Source organism: Heloderma suspectum, chromosome 6 (genome assembly GCF_057233095.1).
Source record: "Heloderma suspectum isolate Gila_16-S chromosome 6, 16-S_ref, whole genome shotgun sequence".
In the NCBI taxonomy this organism is placed as follows: Eukaryota; Metazoa; Chordata; class Lepidosauria; order Squamata; family Helodermatidae; genus Heloderma; species Heloderma suspectum.
Window position 1 is genome coordinate 126,556,211 of NC_139463.1, and position 21,143 is coordinate 126,577,353.

The following is a 21,143-nucleotide window of genomic DNA, read 5'->3' on the forward strand; positions in this document are numbered from 1 at the left end:
GTGGTTTCATGTAGATGTTAAACAGCATGGGGGATAAAACAGAGCCCTGTGGAACCCCATGGCACAATGCCATGGCACAGAGCAATAATGGCCCAAGCACCACCTTCTGGAATCGGCCATCCAAGTAAGAGCAGAACCACTGCAGTGCAGCGCCTCCAACTCCCAACCAAGACAACCTATCCAGAAGGATGCCATGGTCGATGTTATCGAAAGCCGCCAAGAGGTCCAGGAGAATCGACAGGGTCGCACTCCCCCTGTCCCTCTCCCGGAAGAGGTCATTCCACAGGGCGACCAAGGCAGTTTCCGTTCCAAAGCCAGGCCTGAAGCCTGAATGAAATGGATCTAGATAAACCGTTTCACTCAAGAGTGCCTGGAGCTATCCTGCAACCACCCACTGAAGCACCTTGTCCAGGAAGGGGATGTTGGCCACCGGCCTATAACTGTTAACATCCTCCAGGTCCAGGTTAGGCTTTTTCAGGAGTGGTCTGATTACCACCTCCTTGAGTTTACAACCTCCTGGACCCAGCTGGACATCCCCTCCTCATTTGATGTAATAAGCCATGAAGGGCAAGGGTCAAGCACACAGGTGGTCGATCGGACTTGGCCAAGCACCTTGTCCGCATCCTCAGGCCTCAATAACTGAAATTCATCCAATAAAACCTTAGAGTTCTGCATGGCTCCTCTGCATGGTCTCCTCTCATTTAGACTACTGTAATGCGCTCTACGTGGGGTTACCCTTGAAGACGGTTCGGAAGCTGCAGCTGGTACAGAACGCAGCGGCTCGCGTGATTAAAGGCAGCTGCCAGCAAGATCACATTTCTCCAGTGCTGAAGGAGTTGCACTGGTTACCAGTTGTTTTCCAGGACAAATTCAAGGTGTTGGTTTTGACCTTTAAAACCCTATGTGGTTCCGGCCCAGCCTATCTTAAGGAGCGCCTCCAGCAGCACCAGACAGGCCGCTTAACAAGATCAGCCTCGGATGGCCTTCTCTCTGTCCCATCAGCCAGGACAGCTAGACTGGTGGGGACGAGGGAGAGGGCCTTCTCTGTGGTGGCCCCCACTCTGTGGAACTCCCTTCCTAGGGAACTCTGTCATGCCCCCTCTTTAATGAGCTTCTGCCGTACATTAAAAACGTGATTGTTCAGGCAAGCATTTGGGGTGGGTTAGGGTATTTTAGAAAATGTTTTTATTGTAGAATTTTATTGTTTTAAACTGTTTTATTATATGCTGTACATCGCCCAGAGTGGCTGGGTGACCAGCCACATGGGCGATTAATACATTTAATAAATAAATAAATAAATGTCTCTGACTGAAACCGGAGCAGATTCACCACCCCACAGACATTGGAGTCACCAGCCTCCCCTGAGTCGGGACCCTTCTGCACCCGAGACTCACTGCTAGTCAGTGCGGAGAGCGCACTGCTCGAATCCCCACCGGCCAGCCGGGTCCCCGCCCCAGCAAAGCCTCGAACAGGTGGGAGCACCGCCTGCCCCTCCCTGGCGAGGATCGGGTTCCACACCTTGCCTGAGCGGGTGTGGCACGCGGGCCGCGCCACAGACAGGTGGCTGGCCACTCAAGTGACAAAGCCAGCTTGGGGCCCACGCCAAAGAAGTGTAGCGCCCCTCCCCAGGGGACTCTGTCCTCGGTGCGGGGATGCTAGACGCCTCTGGAGCTTCCCCACGGGTTGAAAGGGCGGGAGGCGAGAGAAGAGGGATTCCCAACATTGTAGCATGCTGGCTGGGAATGGTGGGAGTTGTAATCCATGACATCTGGAGGGCACCAGGATTGGGAAGGCTAACCTTGTGGCTAGACTGGGCTGGATCGCAGGGAGGGTACCAGGGGATGATATGAGAAGCAGAAGGGTAGACCAAGGGGAGCATTATTTTCTGCCTCCAACAGGTGCATGCCAAGAAGATTGTTACCAGGTCAAGTCGCCCTCGAGCCTAAAGAAAAGCTGTTCCTGATGAATTCCTGTCTGGCTGACAGATGACCCTATCATCCCCACCACCGCCAAAAAAGCAACATTTCTGTGTCCAAGTCCAGGAATGACTGTCCCCACCCACCATTTTGCCAGCTTGATTTGCAAGGCAAAGGAGGGGAGGGACTTCCCTCACACAAAAACAGAGCCTGGGTGTGTTTTTTCTGGGCTAAATGGAAGAAAAATGGGGTGGGGGAGGGACCTTCACCCAACCAAACATAAAGCTTTTTGGGTGGGAAAGACAGACGACACCTGTTCTCACCCCAGCTCGATTTTTGCTTCTGCATCTGCTTCGCCAGGAACCATAGCACAGGGGACTAAAATTCACAGATGCATTAGCAAGATCCTAGTCCCTAAGAGATGAGATTTGAGACTGGGGCATTTGGCAAACACGTTCTCAACACCTGCTCATTAAATGCAATGCCTCCACCTTACACCTGCTTATAACAGCATATGGGGCTGCAGCAGGGAAGGGCTGGGGGCCCAACTACATTGGCTGAAAACTGTAATTACCCGCTGAATTATGGTAGCCCTCCCCTGAGAACAAGGGATCGAGATGGAGGGGTTGCCCAAACACCTGGCATCGTGTCACGGCAGAAAAATAGAGGCAGGCCCTTTTAAAATGCCTTGTGCAACAGAGCAAAAACCAAACTGGAACACACCCCCATTCTGTCCTTCCTGAGGCTCCACTCCACTCCTCACCCCAGTTACCCACTATGCATGTGCAGTGATCTGGCAGGATAAAATCAATTAAAAGCCACGGAACCTAATTAGTGGGGGGTGGGGGAGAAATGACACTATTCAAACTTCTAAAACAGGAAATGCTGCTTAATCTGATAGCTTCGAGGGTCTTTTCCCTGATGTTAGATCTGTGGGCACTGATTGTATTTACTTACTGGTGAGAGGAAAAACACTTTGCATGTGTTCAAGGGCACCCATCTGTTGCTCTTCTTCAAGTCTGAACCCTGGCATGAAAAGCAGGTTCCAGATCTCAGCCTAAAAATGCAGTCTGCACATGCTCGTGGGCAGGTATTACTATTACAGGTTCCAAGGCTGCCACCCTGGCCCTAAAAAGATAAGAGATGGTTCTAGCACTAACGTTTCGTGGCTCCAATTAAGGCTTCCGTGCCCCTCAGTGCTGACTGGGAACAGGAGTCCCTCCAAGCAGGCTGGCTCCCTCCTTGTTCCACAGTCTTCGCTTGCCCTCTCGTGGGCATTGGATGCAAATGCAAACCAGAAAATGCCAGGCTTCGAGGCTGAAGACTCTTTGCAACGGCTGCCCTTAGATCTTGAGACTGCTGTCAATTCGGATTCTATTTCGTGTTTGCATTTCTTACGAGTGGAAGAAAAAGAGTAAGAAAAAGGAACTGTGCCCAGGGAGAGATCCCGTTTCATGGCCTGCCCAGCCTTGGAGAGGAGGGAAGGCTCCCGGGTCGCATGCTCAGTAGTGTGGCTTCTGCCTGCCTGGAGCTGGTGATGATTGCTCAGTGGTACTCTGAGAATGCTCAGGAGCTATTCATTCCTGCTCAGGTTCTAGAGCCAACCCACGCCACAGGCTATGCTAGATTTATTTAAGGGACTCAGCAGCCTCTTCGAATCAACTTTGCTCCCAAGCATGGTGCTTGGAAAGATGGCCCCTTCCTCCAGGGGCTCAGTAAACTGCACTTTGAGGGTCAGCCCCAAACATGAAGGAATGCAGCGCAAGCAAAATGGTCTCTTAAGCTAGACTGTATTAAGCTGGCGTCACAGGAATACCGTATCCAAGAGCTGGACCTGGTCGTGGGTGAATTTGGCTAGGTTGGAGATTTAGGGAATTTGGCCTGAGATAAAAGAAGTAATTGAAGGTGCGATCCTATGCATGTTTAAACAGAAAAAAGTCCTACAACTCCCAGCTATGCTGGCTGGGGAATGCTGAGAGTTGTAGGACTTTTTTCTGTCTAAATATGCATGGGATTGAACCCTAAGAGGCTTGTGTTAGCAACAGTGTCTCTGGAGTCCTCCAAAGTGTTTGCAAGCATTCTTTTGAAAACCACAAAGTAAATATTGGTATCCCCTGATGAACAAAATATCCCTTTAATAAATTAACTCATTTAATAGTTCATGTTGTCTCTAGTATTGGTGCCCATCTCACACCTAAGCCTCTTATACCAGTTACTAGGAGGTTTTAAAGTATTCTAAGAGAACTGGTGGCATCAGAAAAGGGTCCACTTGTGGAACTCTTAGTGGCAGAGAGCTCCTAAGGCCCTGAAATATAAGCATTTGCTAAGAAAAATAAGAATCCTCACAGCTGGTGGCAGGGTGGGGAATGAATAATTCCCCAGATGTAAGTTCCCAAGTTTCACAGAATGCTTCATCCATCTGAAGAACACCTCTGTGAAACTCAAAAGCTTGCACCCCTCCTTCAAGAATTAAGTGTTAGCCATTCATTTCCACAACTGGGACTGAAACCTGCCTCAGAGTCACACCCTCTGAAAAGCTCCCTCCATGCTGATTGGACAAAATGGCTGCACACTGCTATGGAGCTGCCCAATAGAAAGCTACACTGGAGGATTTCCTCCCTCCTCCTCATTTACATTTCAAAACAGTAAACTGGGAAATCCGAGCTGGAAGGGGTTCCTCCCACCCTTTCTTCACATGTAGCAAGTAAGAATAAGATTCCTCCAGGCAAAATACTGATTGGTTTTTTGCTCAGGAATCAAACAACTCGGGAACTGAGAAAAAGGACACACGCATACCCTTCGTACTAAAACAGGGGAAACCGAGGCCCTAGAGGAGGCCCAGCAATGGACGAAGCCAAGAGTCCTGGGTTCAAGTCCTTCCCCTAGCCCTGAACTCCCTCTGGGGCCTTGGGCAAAATGGCCTCCCCACATGTAAAATGGGAATGACATGAGCCCACCTTGCAAGATTGTTGAGAGGGGGGGAGAAAGAAAAGATCATGAAAGCCTGCTGAAACTAGAACTCACTCTCTAATGCAAAGAAGCCCCCAGCCACTAGATCACAGGGAGGGATGTGGGAGTCTCCATTCTATGAGGGGCCCTAGAACCCAGGAAGCCAGGCCCTCAGTCGTAGCCACTAAGCCTTCCCCTACGGGGTGCCTTCCAGGTGTGTTGGACTATGCTAGCTGGGGGATTCTGGGCTTTGCAGTCCAACGTATCTGGAAGGCACCTGGTAGGGGAGGGATGACCTAGGTCTGCACAACTGGTGAGCGAGTCAGACAGTGGGGTCTCCACAAGACTATCCAGTCCACCCCCCTTGCTCCATGTAAAAACCCCCCCCAGAGGGCGTGTGCAGGATGGGATAGGAGGGTGTCGTAGCGGGGTGGATGTCACGCAGCATGGAGTGACAGAGAAATCAGCCACCCTGTTGGTTCCAGGTGCAAACAGCAGGAGGAACAGGGCCAAGGTGGAATGACGGGAGAGAGATAAGCTGTGGCACTTCTTCCCGCAGGTGGATGCAGTGGGATGAGTCACAGGCTTGGACTGGGTGGGGCAGAGATGGGGTGATTTCAGGGGATAGGGCCAAGCTGGGGAAGTGGGACAAGAAAGGATCTCACCCCGTTTAAAAAGAGAGGTACAGCAGTGCCCCCTCTCCATATGACCCCTGCAGGCTTAGGAATAGAAAGGGGGGGAGCACAGAAGGGGGAGGGGAATTTCTCAAAACAAATGCAACACTCCCCCACCCCCCGAACCCAACAGCTGTGGATTTCATATTTTAACCTTTTTTTTCAAGGGGGGAGATTTTTTCTCTTAAACTGGGGTGCGCCCTGCTCCTATTGCAGTTGATTTATAGATGCAAAAATTAGAGAACAGATAACAGCCCCCCCCCCCCGATCAATGCAAGTTCCTGAGTGCGGCGTTGCGGGCGGGGGGATATACTCTGGACCACAGATGCCCTAGTCCCGGTTCTCCCCGCATGCTCGGTCTGGAAGCAATACCGGCGGTGCCGCCGCGACCCACCCACCTCCTGCTGCTCTGCACGCCCGCAAGGCTCCCCCGCCGGCCGCCCCGCCTGGCTCCCAAGGAAAGGGAACTGGCTGCAGCCGGAGTCCGTGCCCTGCGTGGGGCGGGGTGTCCCGGGCCGGGCCGGGCCGGGCCAGGCCGCCCCGCGGGCTCCAGCGAGGTCCAGGGGGCGCGTCCGGCCAACCTGCACTTCGCCTCCAGGTTGGAGGGCGCCGGTTGCAACGAGCGCCCCTGCCCCGCCCCCGCTTCCTCTTACCTGTAAGGGGGGGGCGAAGCCCCCCCGATCCCGCCTCCAGGCCAAGCTGCCGTGCCACCCACCCGGCGGGCAGCGGCATCTCCCCCCCACCGGCGCCGGGAACTGGGCGGCGGCCACCGCCGGCCGTCTCGGGCTCTGGGCTGCGGGGCAGGGGCAGGGGCAGGGGCGGCGGCCGCCGGGCACCCTGCCCCCCGCACGCGGCCTGGGCTCCGCGCCTGGAAAAGTACTCCCCGGTTGCGCAGTTCCATTTCCCCAACGCAAACACGCGCTCCGCGCCTCCCTCCGTCGCTCGTGTCAATTTGTTCCCTGGGCAGGATCCGAGCGCGGCCCCTCCCCCCCTCCCGCCTCCCCCAGCAAGAGCCGCCGCCGCTCCTCCCCCCCCGCCAATCTCAGTCCCTGCTTGGGGTGGGGAGATCGCCCCCTCCGCTCGCTGCCTGTCCCGGGAAAGCGCGGCCCTCCCCCCCGCAACGCCCCCTCTCCCCCCTCACCCTAATCGAGACTCGGGGAGGAGGGAGCAGCTCCGGCGGGGCGGGCGGGGGGATACCCAGCAGAAGCGCCTCCTGGAGCTCCCCTGTAAAGCAGGAGGGAGACGCGCAACTTCCCAGCTTTCGCCCTTGCTGGAAGAGACAGAGAGCCCGACTTGCTCTTTTCCCTTTGCTGCGCGCAGGGCTGGAGCAGGAGGATGACCCTGAGGCCATCTAGACCAACCCGACTTGCCTTGCCAGGGCGAGGAAAGAAAGCCGGCAGTTTCGAGAAGCAGCTTGTTCAGAGAGTTAGGGCTCCCCCTGCCCCCGCTGCCTGGCAAGGTCAGCCTACATTCTCCTAAACCCCTTGACAAACTGCTATCCCAAACAGCCCTTGGCCGATGTGCACCAGCTGCTCCCCTCCCATGCCGAGCACCTGCCCCCATCTTCAGCAATTGCCCTCCCTGCTGGGATCTGGCCTTCCCCAGCACCAGCAATTCTCCCCGATGCCCATGGCCACCTGTGTCCCCCTGACTGGCCATTGCTCCCCAGTTCCTGCTCAGTGGAGACGGGGCCCTCGCCCCACCTCAAGTCTTGCCTGCATGCGCCTGCCACTGGTTGCCCACCCCGTGAGACACGGCTCCTCTCTGGCCATCAGCCCAAGAGCCACGGCGGGCTTGTGTGTCACCAGAAAGGCATTTCCTTTCCTCTGTTCCCAAGGCTTCTCTTCCCAGTTGCACCACTAGCAACTGTTTCTTTGAAGCCCAGCATCCAACTTACAAACCAGGGGGTTCAAATACACTCAGCCCCCATGGAACGGAGTGCCCCACAAGTAACGGAGATTTTCAGGCATGCCTGCCCCCCCCCCCGATGGGGGGAGGGCAACCAGGCTCCTGGTGGGGGAGGTTTCCCATTTTCAGCCTGCACTCTGCAGACGGGGAGTGGTAGGATTAAGCTGGCATCGATCTCTCCTGGGCAGAGCTAAAGGGGATGGGGCGGGAGGCCAAGCCTGTAGCAGGGACACCCCAGGCCAGAATGGACTAAGCGGTGCTTTGGCTGCCCGCAGGGGAGCATGTCTGTGGTCCAAGCCCAGATCTGAGACGAGGCTTTGCTGCATCACAGACACATATGGGCAAAGGCACACACGGACAGTAAACAAAACAGCTTTATTTAATTTTACCTAGAATTATTGGGGGGGGGGGATCAGTGCAAGTCAGAGGAGGAAAGCTTCTTTTGGGGGGAGGGGGCTCTTCAATTATCCAGGCTCATCAGTAAGGCAGTGCCTCGTTTGATCCAGTGGTCAGCGGGCATTGCTCCGGAGCGCAGGTCGATGCCAATGACGAAGGAGGGCCGGCCAGAGGTGCCAGCCCGATTGGGGTAGTAGTAGCAAGGGCAGGAGTACATCCCTGGGGATACAGAGGAGGATGAGGCAGGCTCAGGAAGCGTGAGCCAGACAGCGGAAGCGCCGCCACCGGCGGCAGAGACGGCAGGGATGGAGGAGATGCCGCCGGAGGCCAGGCTCTGTCCTGACAGGACTCCCCTCTGGTGCTGCTCCAGTTCCAGCTGCAGCAGCTGGCGGATGGTCAACCCGGAAAGCCCCCCACCCCGCTTCAGGAGCAGAGCCCAGAGCTCAGTGGCCAAGCAGCAGCACTGCACGCAGAAGGCCCCAGGTTCGACCCCCCGCATCTCCCGTGCAGAAGCATTGGACCCTGGAGAGCCATTGCCGCCAGTCATGGCAAGGAGGGCAAATCACCGGACTCGGATTATGGTGGCTTGCAGTGTCCCCTCCGCCAAAGGCCTGCCCTCTCCCCCGCTTCCCGCAAAGCCAGCCCGCAACGGCCCCCTGCCCCCACCTTTGCCACTCTTCTTCTTATTCTCCACGGGCTTGAAGTGGATGGTGGGGATGGGGCAAACGAGCTGCATGGGCTCAGCCTCCATCAGGCAGGAATTCTTCTTGTCCCAGCCAGCACCTTCCAGGAAGAGACCTCGTACCCACACGCCTTCCTGAAGGCCATGGAGGGATGGCGGGGGGGAGGGAGAGAGAGAGCACATGCATGATTGAAGGCTTGGAGCGGCGGTCTCAAGACCCCTGCTAAGAGGTCCTGATCCATCACCCCCAAAGCAGGGGGAGGCACCTACCTTGGGTGGGTATACCAGGTTGTTGTCATCCACTGTGGAGACAATGAACTCCCAAGAGAGGGTGTCTATGGAGATCTGAAAGGGATGGGCAGGAAGGAGCCTGGGAGATGCCGCCACAATCCAGTGGTCACCACCGTCACCTCGAGAAGAATCCACCAGAGCCCCCCTCCCGGAGAATACGAGTGTTTTGTCTCCCAAGCTTCAGACAAGCCTCCCCCAATCTGGGGCACTCCAGAAGCTTTGCACTACTCCCTGACCTTTGGCCATGCTGGATGAGGCTGGGGGGAGATACATGGACTTCACGGAGGGCACCAGGTTGGGAAAGGCTGGAAACTCTCTTACCCCTCCCACAGCATGTCCCCGCTGCTGACCCCCAACCACAGGGCCTGATGCTCTGCACATCCTGGCCCTCAGCGTCCTCCTAACCCACTAGACCTCCCTTCCCGTTCTTGTCCCATCTCCACAGTCTCACGGATCCTATTTTGGGCTTCGGCTGAAGACACACCCGATCACCGGCTCCTCTGCTCCCTTCTCAGCCTGTTGCACCCTCTCCCCTCCCCTCCCCTCCCCACCCCCCTCAGGCCATTTCATACATTGTTCTGGCGTGCGGCAGCTTGCAGTACAGCAGTGAGGAACCCTGTCGGGAAGGTGAAGCCCGAGAGCCAGAACAGCACTGGAGGGTGAGCAGTCTTGGCCCAGCGGGCAAACTGCTCCACACGCAGGCCCAGGTCCCGGGTCCAGGCGGCCAGGGGCTTCTGGGATGGATAGGCCTGCAGAGGAAGGAAATGGCAGGAGTTGCGTGACTCCAAAAGGAGATGGAAGGTTTGGTGGTACTTAGCTGGTGAATCTTTTACCTCAGAAGAAACATCTTTTGAAATATTTCTTTTCCCTCAGAGGGGGACTTTTCCCTTAGAAGAGGCTTATGAATTATGTATTTTTCCCTAGTGGGAAATCTCTGCCTCAAAAATAGGGGCAGGGGGCAGGAGAGAGAAAGGGAAAACTGATGGATCCCACAAGGAATTCTGCAAATATATTTTGAAATATATTTTGACCCCTGAAATATATTTTGACCCCTGGGGCTAAAAGAACAATGTGTTTAAAAAGCAGAAGAAAGAGATGTTTCTCCCCACGAAGTTCCTCCTGCCGAAGAGAGCACCAGGAGGCGCCTCGCCTCTTGCCTGAGGCGGGTGGACGGCCTGGAGCCTTTGGGCCGTGCCCCTCGCGCTTCTGGTGCCCAAGAGCTTCCGCAGGCTTTGCCTGGCAGGGACACCAGCAGCCAGCGGTGAATGCTGCCCACTTTCACCGGGAGGGAGGGAAGGAAGAAGCGCGGTCTCCTCGGGCCTTACCCTCTCCCACATGGGGGGCACGCGGGCATCAAAAATGCAGTTGAAGATCTCCTCCAGATCGGTAGACATGACCACCAGGCCCTGGATGCCCTTCTCCAGCTCCACCAGGGAGGAACTACGAGAAACAGGGAGGAGTCACACAACGGCCAGGCCTCCACTGAGCCACTGCTTACACGGGCAGGGGTCCCCAGCCCTTTGGGGCGGTTTGCGCATTTGGGATTTAGAGTGTGGGGTTTTGCACAAAATGGTTGCCATGAGGGGGCTTGCCCATTCACAAAATGGCTACCAGGGCAGGCCTGACTAGTCACAACACACCTATTTCCCAAAAGGCAAACTGGTGAGACTCAAAGAAAAGTAACTTCCCTGATAACCTAAGTAAAAGTCAGAGGTGGGATATGAGTCCCAAAACACAAAACCACTCCTTTGAACCTATAGTTTTCGGCTCCAACAACCGTTTTACAGAAGGCAATCTACCTGGCCAAGAAGCTGAGTACAAGGCAGAGGTGAGATCTGAGCCCAAAACGCCACATCACGTTTGCCGCCACCACAAACCCCAACAAAATACCCATTTCACTGAAGGCAAACTGCTGATACTCAAAGAACAGCACACAACGACAACAAAAAAGCCAAGGCAAAATATACCATGCACACATACCGCCCCCCGCACACGCACACACACACATAAGAACGCAAGAAAAGCCATGCTGAATTAGCCCAAAGGCCTCCCTAGTCCAGCATTCTGTTCACACGGCCAACCAGCTGCCTGTGGGAAGCCTACAAGAAGGACATGAGTGCCACAGCACCCTCCCACCCATGTTCCCCAGCAACTGGTGCACATAGACATACTGCCTCTGGGCAAAACGCACACCGCACCAAAACAAACAGACAAGCTCACACACACACACCCTTTAAAAAACACCAGCAATTTCCCCACAAACAGGCAACCCCACCCCTGTGTTCCCAACGCGAACCCCTTTAGCCTCACAAGACGTTCCCTGGCACCCCCAGTGTGCCATTTTCCTTTGTCTGGGTGCCTGGACATCCTGCCACTGCCACCCCCTCCCCCTCGTCCCTTTCTTTTTTCTAAGAATCTCTCTGGGGCCTCCATGGGGCCAGAGGCATTCTTCACAATAAAAGTGGCACTGGGGGCTGGTGCTTTGCTTTGCTGCATGCCAGTCTCCCAGTTTTAAAGAAAAGTTTTGAAAATAAAAAAAACAAACATTAAAAAAATCAGGAGGAGCGACAGCCTGGTGGGTGCTCAGGGAGGTGTCTGCGGAGGCAGCACGCTGGGGCTGGTCCAGGACTGGTCTTCTATCCTCAGGCCAGCTGGGGAAGGTGAAAGTGTCTTTGAGCATATGGACAGCGTCTTCCTTCTGCCACTGGCTTTTGCAGGCAGGGGGCTGGGCCCCAAGAGGACTCTCCTGAGGAAGTGATTCCTGTGCTCTCTAGGGACCATCCTCAAGTGAGCTGGGCAAAAGGCTCTGCCCGCATCAGCCCAATGAGGGTGCATTACAGATCTCTTTGGTGCCATGCTGCCCTTCAGCGAAGAACACGGTTGCCGAGGGTGTTTGGGCTAGAATCCCAGCGGATTGTGGAGCCCCAGCTTCCCCTCACCTGATGACCTGCAGCAAGGAGTTGTAGCGCTGGATCTCCTGCAGCAAGACCACGTTGAGTGGGGAGGGGTCTGTGGACAGCATCTTGCAGGTGCCCTCATAGTCAATCTCCTCCGGGATCTTGCTGAGCACATCGGCTGAAAGGTCCAGCACCTGGGGGGGGGGGGGGACAATAAATGCAGGAGGGAGGCCCTGGGCTGGCTGGCTTCCTAGGACCCTCCTCCTAGCAACCCTTCCTCAGCCTTCTAGCAGCTCAAGAGCTGCCCTTCCCCTGAACCCCACACTCAGCAAAGTTGACCCACGTGCAATGGAGGCTGGTGGCTCTGATGTCGGTGGGGAGGGAAATCCACTCCGGGTTTCCACCAGAACCATTCAGAACTCTAAAGGAGCTATCCAAGTTGTGTGCAATCTTCGTTTTCTTGCCTGAGAACAACATGGCCTACACATGCAACAAGTGCAAGTTGATCACGCTGCTGGAAGAAAAAGTAAGAGGACTGGAGCAGCAACTGTCGACCCTCCAGGGAATAAGAGAACACCAAGAGTTCTTGGACAGAATGGTGGAACTACAGCAGCAAAGTGTAGTACAGGAGCTAGAAGAGCAACAGCAAGCTGAGGCAGAAGTGGGAAATGCTGAGGTGAGGAAAAATGCAGAGCATACTCCTTGGAAAAGGGTGACAGGAGCAGAAGAACTAGACGCCACTCTGCACCGGTGGAAGCAGTGGAACTATGGAACCGATTCCAGGTACTTGTGGATGAAACTGGAGGGCAGCCTGCAGAGCAAGAGTTACAGGGGAACCGGCATGAGAGCATGCAAGAGGCTGAAGGTCAGTCAAGCAGAGGCGATGAAACCAAGGCCTACAACAAAAAGAAGAGAAAAGTAGTAGTAGTGGGAGACTCCTTGCTGCGTGGGATCGAAACCCAAGTATGTCACGAAGACCCGTGGACTCGTCAGGTATGCTGTCTCCTGGTAGGACAGATCAGAGACGTGACTGAAGGGTTGCCTGCACCCATAAAGCCCACTGACAGGTATCCCTTTCTTGTCGTCCATGTGGGAACAAATGATACTGCCAAGCAGAGCTACGCAGAAATCATGTCAGGCTTTGAAGCTTTGGGATGGAAACTCAAGCACTTTGGGGCCCAGATAGTTTTCTCATCCATCCTTCCAGTAGTTAGAAGAGGGATAGAAAGGGAACGAAAAATACTCCGGGTGAATGACTGGCTACGAAGGTGGTGCCGACGAGAGCAATTTCGATTCTGGGACCATGGGCTATACTTCCGGGAAGATGGTCTGTTGGCAAGGGACGGGTTGCACCTCACAAAAGGCTGGGAAGAATGTGTTTGGCCACAGCATGAAGAACTTCATCAGGAGGGCTTTAAACTGAATCCTACGGGGAAGGGAGACGTAAAGTTGGGGGTAACAATGGACGAAGGCTCATGCACCGCAACAGAGAGAACAGCTCTAATAGCACCCAAAAATAGTCTTCACAAACATAGGAAGAAAGCCAGAACACGAAGCACGTGGTCTTCGATGTCTATATACTAATGCCCAGAGTATGGGAAACAAAGAGAACGAACTTGAACTCTTAATACAGGAGGGAAATTATTACTTGATAGGTGTAACTGAGACTTGGTGGGATGACTCTCATGACTGGAATACAGCAATTGAAGAATATAACTTGTTCAAAAAGAACAGGAGGAACAGAAAGGGAGACGGGGTTGCACTATATGTTAAAAATACATATTTCTGCACAGAAATACAGGAGGATGAGCATGGTGGTTGGAGTCTACTACTGGCCACCCAATCAAGGAGAAGATGAAGATGAAACTTTTGAAAAGCAAATAGCCAATGTTTCAAGGAAGCATGATGTAGTACTAATGGGGGACTTCAATTTGTTGGGAGACAAATTCTGCAAAACATGGCCCCTCCAGGAAATTCCTAACTTGTGTGGCAGATAACTTCCTCCTACAGAAAGCAGAGGAAGGAATTAGAGGATCGTCTATCCTTGACTTGATCCAAACCAACAGAGATGACTTAGTGGATAAAGTAGCAGTTACAGGAACTCTGGGGGAAAGCGACCACGTTATACTTGAGTTCTTGGTTCTAAAGGAAGCAGAAGTCGAGTGTAACCAAATGCGTACTCTGGATTTTAGGAAAGCTGATTTTAATAAACTCAGAACAATGATCAGGAAGGTCCCATGGCAAGCGACTCTAATGAGAAAAGGAGTCCAAGATGGGTGGGAGCTTTGAAAAAAGGAAATTCTCAAGGCACAATGACAAACAATTCCAACAAGAAGAAAAGGCAGAAGACAACAGAAGAAGCCAATGTGGCTTCACAAAAGATGACCTGAAAACAAAAAAGCACACATATAGGAAGTGGAAGGAAGGCCACGCAACAAAGGAAGAGTACAGGCAGGTAGCGCAGAATTGCAGGGATGGCGTCAGGAAGGCTAAAGCTGAGAATGAGCTGAGGTTAGCGAGGGATGCTAAAAGCAACAAAAAGGTTTCTTCAGATACGTGCATAGTAAAAGACAGAGGAAAGAAATGATGGTTCAACTATTAAATAAGGATGGCAAAACGATAAGAGATGACAACTGATCTCATTTTTTGATCAAGTAACCTCCCCTGTGGACCGTGGGAATGCTGTGGACATCATATACCTCGACTTCAGCAAAGCTTTCGACAAAGTGGCCCATGATATCCTGATAAGCAAACTAGCTCAAAGTGGGCTAGATGAAACAACGATCCAGTGGATCCACAGTTGGCTACAGAATTGGACTCAAAGAGTGCTTATCAATGGGAACTTCTCAAACTGGGGAGAGGTAACGAGAAGGGTACTGCAGGGCTCAGTCCTGGGCCCAGCGTTCTTCCACATTTTTATTAATGACTTGGAGGAGGAGGTGCAGGGAATGCTGATCAAATTTGCAGATGACACCAAATTGGGTGGGATAGCTAATAGTTTGGAAGACAGAAACAAAATTCAAAGTGATCTGGATAGACTGGAGCGCTGGGCAGAAAACAACAGAATGACATTTAATAGGGATAAATGCCAAGTTCTGCACCTAGCAAAAAGAAGCCAAATGCACAGTTACAAAATGCGGGATACGTGGCTCAACAACACTACAAGCAAGAAGGATCTTGGAATTGTTGTCGATCACAAGCTGAATATGAGCCAACAATGTGATGTGGCTGCAAAAAAGGCAAATGCTCTTTTGGGCTGCATTCATAGAAGCATCGCTTCCAAATCCAGGGATGTACTAGTTCCCCTCTACTCAGTACAGGTTAGGCCTCATCTGGAGTACTGCGTCCAGGTCTGGGCACCACACTTTAAGAAGGATGCAGACAAACTGGAGAGGGTTCAGAGGAGGGCAACAAAGATGATCAGGGGACCGGAAACAAAGCCCTATGAGGAAAGACTGAAAGAACTGGGCATATTTAGCCTTGAGAAGAGAAGATTGAGGGGAGATATGATAGCACTCTTCCAAGTACTTGAAAGGTTGTCACAGAGAGGAAGGCCAGCATCTCTTCTTGATCATCCCAGAGTGCAGGACACGGAATCATGGGCTCAAGTTACAGGAAGCCAGATTCCGGCTGAACATCAGGAAAAACTTCCTGACTGTTAGAGCAATACGACAATGGAACCAATTACCTGGGGAGGTGGTGGGCTCTCCCACACTGGAGGCATTCAAGACAAGGCTGGACAGCCATCTGTCAGGGATGCTCTGACTTGGATTCCTGCATTGAGCAGGGGGTTGAACTTGATGGCCTTGTAGGCCCCTTCCACCCCTACTATTCTATGATTCTATGACAAAGAAAAGGCAGAAGCGCTCAATTCCTACTTTGGCTCAGTCTTCTCCCAAAAGAGGGTCTATGACCCCTCTGGCAAAGGCGAAGTACAGGCTCAAGGGACAGGATTGCAGCTTGAGACTGATAGGCATATGGTCAAGGAACACCTAATTACTTTGAATGAGTTCAGGTCTCCAGGGCCAGATGAACTGCACCCTAGTGTAATAAAGGAACTGGCAGAAGAGCTCTCAGAACCACTGTCTATTACCTTTGAGAAATCATAGAGGACGGGTGAAGTGCCAGATGACTGGAGGAGGGCTAATGTTGTCCCTATCTTCAAAGATGGTAAAAAGGAGGAACCTGGGAACTACAGACCAGTCAGTCTGACATCAATCCCTGGGAAAATTCTGGAGTAGATGATAAAGCAATCCATCTGGAAGCACCTTGAAAACAATGCAGTGATTACTCAGAGCCAACGTGGATTTGTCAGGAACAAATCCTGCCAGACGAATTTGATCTCATTTTTGGATCAGGTAACCTCCCTTTTGGACTGTGGGAATGCTGTGGACATAATATATCTCGACTTCAGCAAAGCTTTCGACAAAGTGCCCCATGATATCCTGATGAGCAAACTAGCTCAAAGTGGGTTAGGTGAAACAACGATCCGGTGGATCCACAGTTGGCTATAGAATTGGACTCAAAGAGTGCTTATCAATGGGATCTTCTCAAACTGGGGAGAGGTAACGAGTGGGGTACCGCAGGGCTCAGTCCTGGGCCCAGCACTCAACATTTTTATTAATGACTTGGAGGAGGAGCAGGGAATGCTGATCAAATTTGCAGATGACACAAAATTGGGCAGGATAGCTAATACCTTGGAAGACAGAAACAAAATTCAAAGTGATCCTGATAGACTGGAGCGCTGGGCAGAGAACAACAGAATGACATTTAATAGGGATAAATGCCAAATTCTGCACCTAGCAAAAAGAAACCAAATGCACAGTGACAAGATGCGGGATACGTGGCTCAACAACACTGTGAACAACTGAGAGGAGATAGGATAGCACTCTTCAAGTCCTTGAAAGGCTGTCACAGAGAGGAAGGCCAGGATCTCTTCTGGATCCTCCCAGAGTGCAAGACACGGAATCATAGGCTCAAGTTATAGGAAGCCAGATTCCGGCTGAGCTTCAGGAAAAACCTCCTGACTGTTAGAGCAATACGACAGTGGAGCCAATGACCTAGGGAGGTGGTGGGCTCTCCCACACTGGAGGCATTCAAGACGAGGCTGGACAGCCATCTGTCAGGGATGCTCTGACTTGGATTCCTGCATTGAGCAGGGGGTTGGACTCAATGGTCTTATAGGCCCCTTCCAACCCTACTATTCTATGATTCTAAGGTCCTTTAGATTTCTGAATGATTCTGATGAAAACCCGGAGCAAATTCCCCAGCACACCGACATCGGAACCACCAACCTCCACTGGATGTTAAGAAGCCTTCCCCAACTTCTAGCACACTGGAAGCTCCAAATGCCAAACAAGGAACTGTGGCATCTGTGCTGCACCTAAGACATGCAGGGGAAAGCAAAGGGGCCAGGCCCCTGGGGCAGAGGAGGGCAAAAGGCAGACCTGGACCTCCTGGTAGATCTCTGGGTGGCCTGCAGTCGATTGGAAAGGGCTTCTGTCTTCCAGCTGTTTGACAGCAACAGCAGCAAAGGGCCCCCACCCACCCTCCCTAAACTATACTGCTGAAATGAAGGAAGCTCAGGGAAACCAAGGGTGGGATTTTGTGTGGGCAGGCCTGTGTCCCAGTTCTTGAAGCCTTCCCTGGGCTTGGAATTCACTAATTTTCAGGGTCTGCCTTTTGCCTCAGGCTCAGTTAGGGGGCTCTTGGGGTTCCAGTAAACAGCAAAGTAGATCCCGCAAGCCTGGGCCAGAGTCCTTGCCCCAGAAAGCCAGCTCCCATGGGCCGGCGCTGGCAGTCAGGAAAAGCCCCACCCCACCCCACTGGGTACCTTGTCCTCACGGCTCTGCCCGGCCACCCCGGAGGGTGTGATCTGGGGCTGGAGCGAGAGCAGGGTTTCGAAAAGCGTCCGGGCCTCTGTGATCTGGGAAGCCACGTCGGCATTGGGGTGCTGGCCAAAGGCCTCTGGGGGGTCCATGCCGGGCAGCAGGCTGATGTACTCCTTGTACGAAGACAGGTTGCCATCCTTGGGGATGTAGTAGGTGTCGAGCACAGAGAGTCTGTGGAGACAGGCAGGCTTGCTCACTCACGGTCTGCAAGCGGAGCTCCTTGAAAATCCCCCCAGCACCACTGCCCTCCCTCCACAGGCCATCTTCCGAATCTGAACTTCTGGGCCTCTCAGGCTTGAACAGTGCCTTCCAGAAGAAATGCAAGATGTCCAAAAAGCATTTTATGGCCAGCAGAGAGCAAGGATGTTTCTTTTTGCCTCTTGCATTGTCTGGAAAATGGGCTGGTGAACCTCAGAGGGTTTCACCCTGAGGAAAAGTGAAAAGGGGAAGAGGCAGAAAAAGAGAAAGGAGGCTTGCTAGAGGGGGCGGGCGGGGCTCTTCTGGTGGGGCAAAGCAGCTGCAAAATGACCAAGGTCGCCCAAAGCCTGGCGCTGGACCAAAGGAGTTTGCATCAGGGACAAGGGGAGGCCTCTCCCGAGCAGAGGCAGTGAACCCGCCTCCCCCCAGCTCCGCTCCCCACCACACACAGACACACCCCAACTCCTGCTTTCTGGGCACATTCCCCCTCTGGCCCAAATGCTCCCCAGCACCCCGGGTACGAACTTGTAGAAGGGAGCAGCTACGCTCTGCTCGCAGAAGTAATCATTGATGTAGGTGGTGAGGAGGCGCCGGTCCCAGTCGTCTGTCACGTGGCCCCCGTAATTGACGCCCGCAATCAGGTACTTGAGGGCGTCCCAGGGCGTCTCCTCATACTCGTCCAGGTACAGGCTCAGGAGGTTTTCAGACACCTGCGCGCGTGGGTGGGCAGGGGGAGAGCAGAAAAGACAGTGGAGCATGGGGACCAGGCCCTCAGGGGCTGCTGGGGTGGGTTCCCCAGGATGCGTAGGAGTGCGCTTTGTGCGCTGGAGCATCACGAGGTCCAGGGCTGTGAAACTGCTGTGCCCTCTTCCTCAGCAGGCAGCCAACTCCAGGGCCACCACTGGGCGGAGCATCAGGAACCCACCTGCGCAGCACCCATCTCCGCTCCCTGCTGCCAGACCCCAATACCAGCTAAGGCTCTCCCTTACCATGCCACGGATCAGTAACACAGGCTCGTGCACCAGGCCCTCAAGCAATATGGTGGGTGGGAGAAGGGCGCCAGCAGAAGCAAGGACTGGCGCACGGGGCAGGTGAGGGTCCCTGAAGCACCAGGCCACGAGGATGCTCGGCCACTGCTGGATCGAGCGACAGGCTTCTCTCGGCGTATGGGCCATCACAGATTGGTCTGTGAGAGCCCTGAGAAGGGGGGAACGGGCCGCCCCCCTCCAGAGCCCCTCCCTTGCTTCGGGTGGCCTTCCCAAGCTGCCCTGCCTGCTCCTCCTCCCTCTCCGCCACATCACCTCAAAGTCCGAGTCGTTGAAGCCGTAGACGATGTTCCAGCCCAGCTGCAGGAACTTCTTGCGCTCCAGCAGGATGCTGTGGAAGAAGCAGAGGGCAAAGAGCAGCTTCTTGTACTTGGGGGGCTTCGTGCAGCGGTTGAACTGAGGGTCTGTGATGAGCTGGTAGAGACGCTTCATGTTGGCCTTCAAGCCCTGTCACGGAAGAAGGGGGGGGGGGGCTTACAGCTGAGCCAGGAGGATGCTGACAGGGGAAAGCACGCAATCGGATGGCCCAAATGGGTATGTTGTGTGAGCTGCAGGCCGGCAGAACTCTCTCCCCTGTTTGAATATCAGAGAGTCTGGCTGATGAACTGGAGCCCCTGGACGGTGCAGCTGGGGAAAAGTGAGAGTGGCTTGGCTGCTGGGGATGCTGAGGAAAAGAGGATGACAAAGAGGGCCATCTGGCTTCCTCATGTGCTCTCAAGCTCCTTGAATCCAGGGGCTAGCAGAGGTTCTGCCTCAGTTCCAATGCAATCAGTGCTGGCTGCTACCCTCCCCCCCATCCCTTCTCAAGCTGTACATCTGAACATGAAAAGATTTCTTCAGAGTCACTCAGTATCTCTTGTGCGGAAAACTGACCTTGCTCGAATTTCTCAAAGCACAAGAAAGTGGGAGGAAACCATAACGTAGGTGGAGAGGAGAAGGCGTCCTAGCAGCTGTGACTTTGGTAAGGGTTTGGGTCTGGTCAGGGGTTCCCAGAGAACAGGGGCGCCGAGGGAATGGCAGAAGCGCAGCAAGAATGGTGCTGGGAGAGACTTGGACCCCTTCCTCCCGCCCCTGCAGGTTCCCCCTGGCGCCTCGCTCTCACCGTGGGGGGCTCCGTCGTCATCTTGATGCCGGCCTGCAAGATGGAGATGGGGAAGTCGGGGTGGGGGCTGGAGCTGAGCCACAGGCGGAAGGACGGGTGCGGCTCCTCGACCTGCAGCTGCTCCACCAGCTTGTCCAGCTGGGGCATCCAGGAGAGTGAGAGGTGGCAGTTGGCCAGGAAGACCCAGTTCCCTGCCAGGAAAGAAGAGGAGAAGCAGATGTTACAGGGCAGAGGTCCACCATGTCCAGGGGCTAGAGGAAACGTAGCAAGATGCAGAGTGCTGAAGGAGGAACTGTGAGGAACAGTGTGTGAGGATGAACAGACTGGCACACAACGATTGTCATCTGAGGCCCACCACCAAGGGAGGCTCAGAGGATGGCAACAAGGGAGAGGGCCTGCTTAGTGGTGGCCCCCCAAACGTGGAACGCTCTCCCCAGCAAGGTCTGCCTGGCACCCAACATTGCCATCTTTTTGGTGCCAGTTTAAGACTTTACCCCAGGCATTTGACAGCATAGGATAAGGCTTTTTAACAGGTTCTGGGATTTATTGTTGATAGTTTACAAATGGTTTAGTATTTTGTAGGTTGAGGGTTTTATATTATGTTACTATATTGCCTTTATACGGTTTTAATCTTTGGAAACTGCCCAAAGTGCTTTGGCTAAGGGGCGGTATGGAAATGGAATGAATGAATGGTGGGGATGGGCAGGAGGAGGCCTCCGGAGCCCTGCGTGGACAAGGCATACCCACCCACTTTGGGGAATGAGCCGGCCCCTCCTGTCCCAAGACCCCGGCCCCTCTGGTGCTCACCCTGATAGACCCCATCTTTAATCATGCGGGTGGCGATGGGCGCCTGGCCCTGGCCCAGCGAGAGGGCGTGGAAACGCTGGGCCATGCCCGACTGCTCCGCCAGCTGAAGCAGGGAGGAGGTGGGGTCGACGCCAGGCGAGAGCACAAAGATCAGCGGCGTCTTTGTCGTGGAGTCATCCACCACCTGCGTCGAGAGAGAACAGAGAGGCGAGAAGAAAATGGAGGCCCCCTCATTCCACGCCAAGGAGAGCTAGTGAGCTTCTGCTTCCCTTGGCCGAGGCAGGACATGTCTGGGGGTTGAGGAGTTTGAGCCATCCATCACAGGTGAGTACTGAGCAGTCATCATGCAGATCGCTTCTGCCTCAGTCCAGCTGCCGAGACTGCCG

The 21,143-nt window shown here is 53.9% G+C and overlaps 1 protein-coding gene across 1 annotated transcript in view; it reads right to left on the reverse strand.

The window, feature by feature from the left end:
• Window positions 1–7,803: 7,803 nt before the first annotated feature.
• Window positions 7,804–21,143, reverse strand: part of DNAH2 (dynein axonemal heavy chain 2) — a 112,941-nt gene continuing 99,601 nt past the window's right edge. The window contains exons 77-87 of the mRNA XM_084806699.1: window positions 20,758–20,941; window positions 19,951–20,141; window positions 19,104–19,295; window positions 18,328–18,512; window positions 17,547–17,775; window positions 11,756–11,907; window positions 10,142–10,256; window positions 9,389–9,565; window positions 8,796–8,870; window positions 8,510–8,660; window positions 7,804–8,062 (exon numbers count right to left, since the gene is read on the reverse strand). Of these exons, the coding sequence (XP_084662825.1) occupies window positions 7,908–8,062; window positions 8,510–8,660; window positions 8,796–8,870; window positions 9,389–9,565; window positions 10,142–10,256; window positions 11,756–11,907; window positions 17,547–17,775; window positions 18,328–18,512; window positions 19,104–19,295; window positions 19,951–20,141; window positions 20,758–20,941 (1,806 nt within the window). The 3' untranslated portion in view covers window positions 7,804–7,907. The remainder of the gene's footprint in view (window positions 8,063–8,509; window positions 8,661–8,795; window positions 8,871–9,388; window positions 9,566–10,141; window positions 10,257–11,755; window positions 11,908–17,546; window positions 17,776–18,327; window positions 18,513–19,103; window positions 19,296–19,950; window positions 20,142–20,757; window positions 20,942–21,143) is intronic.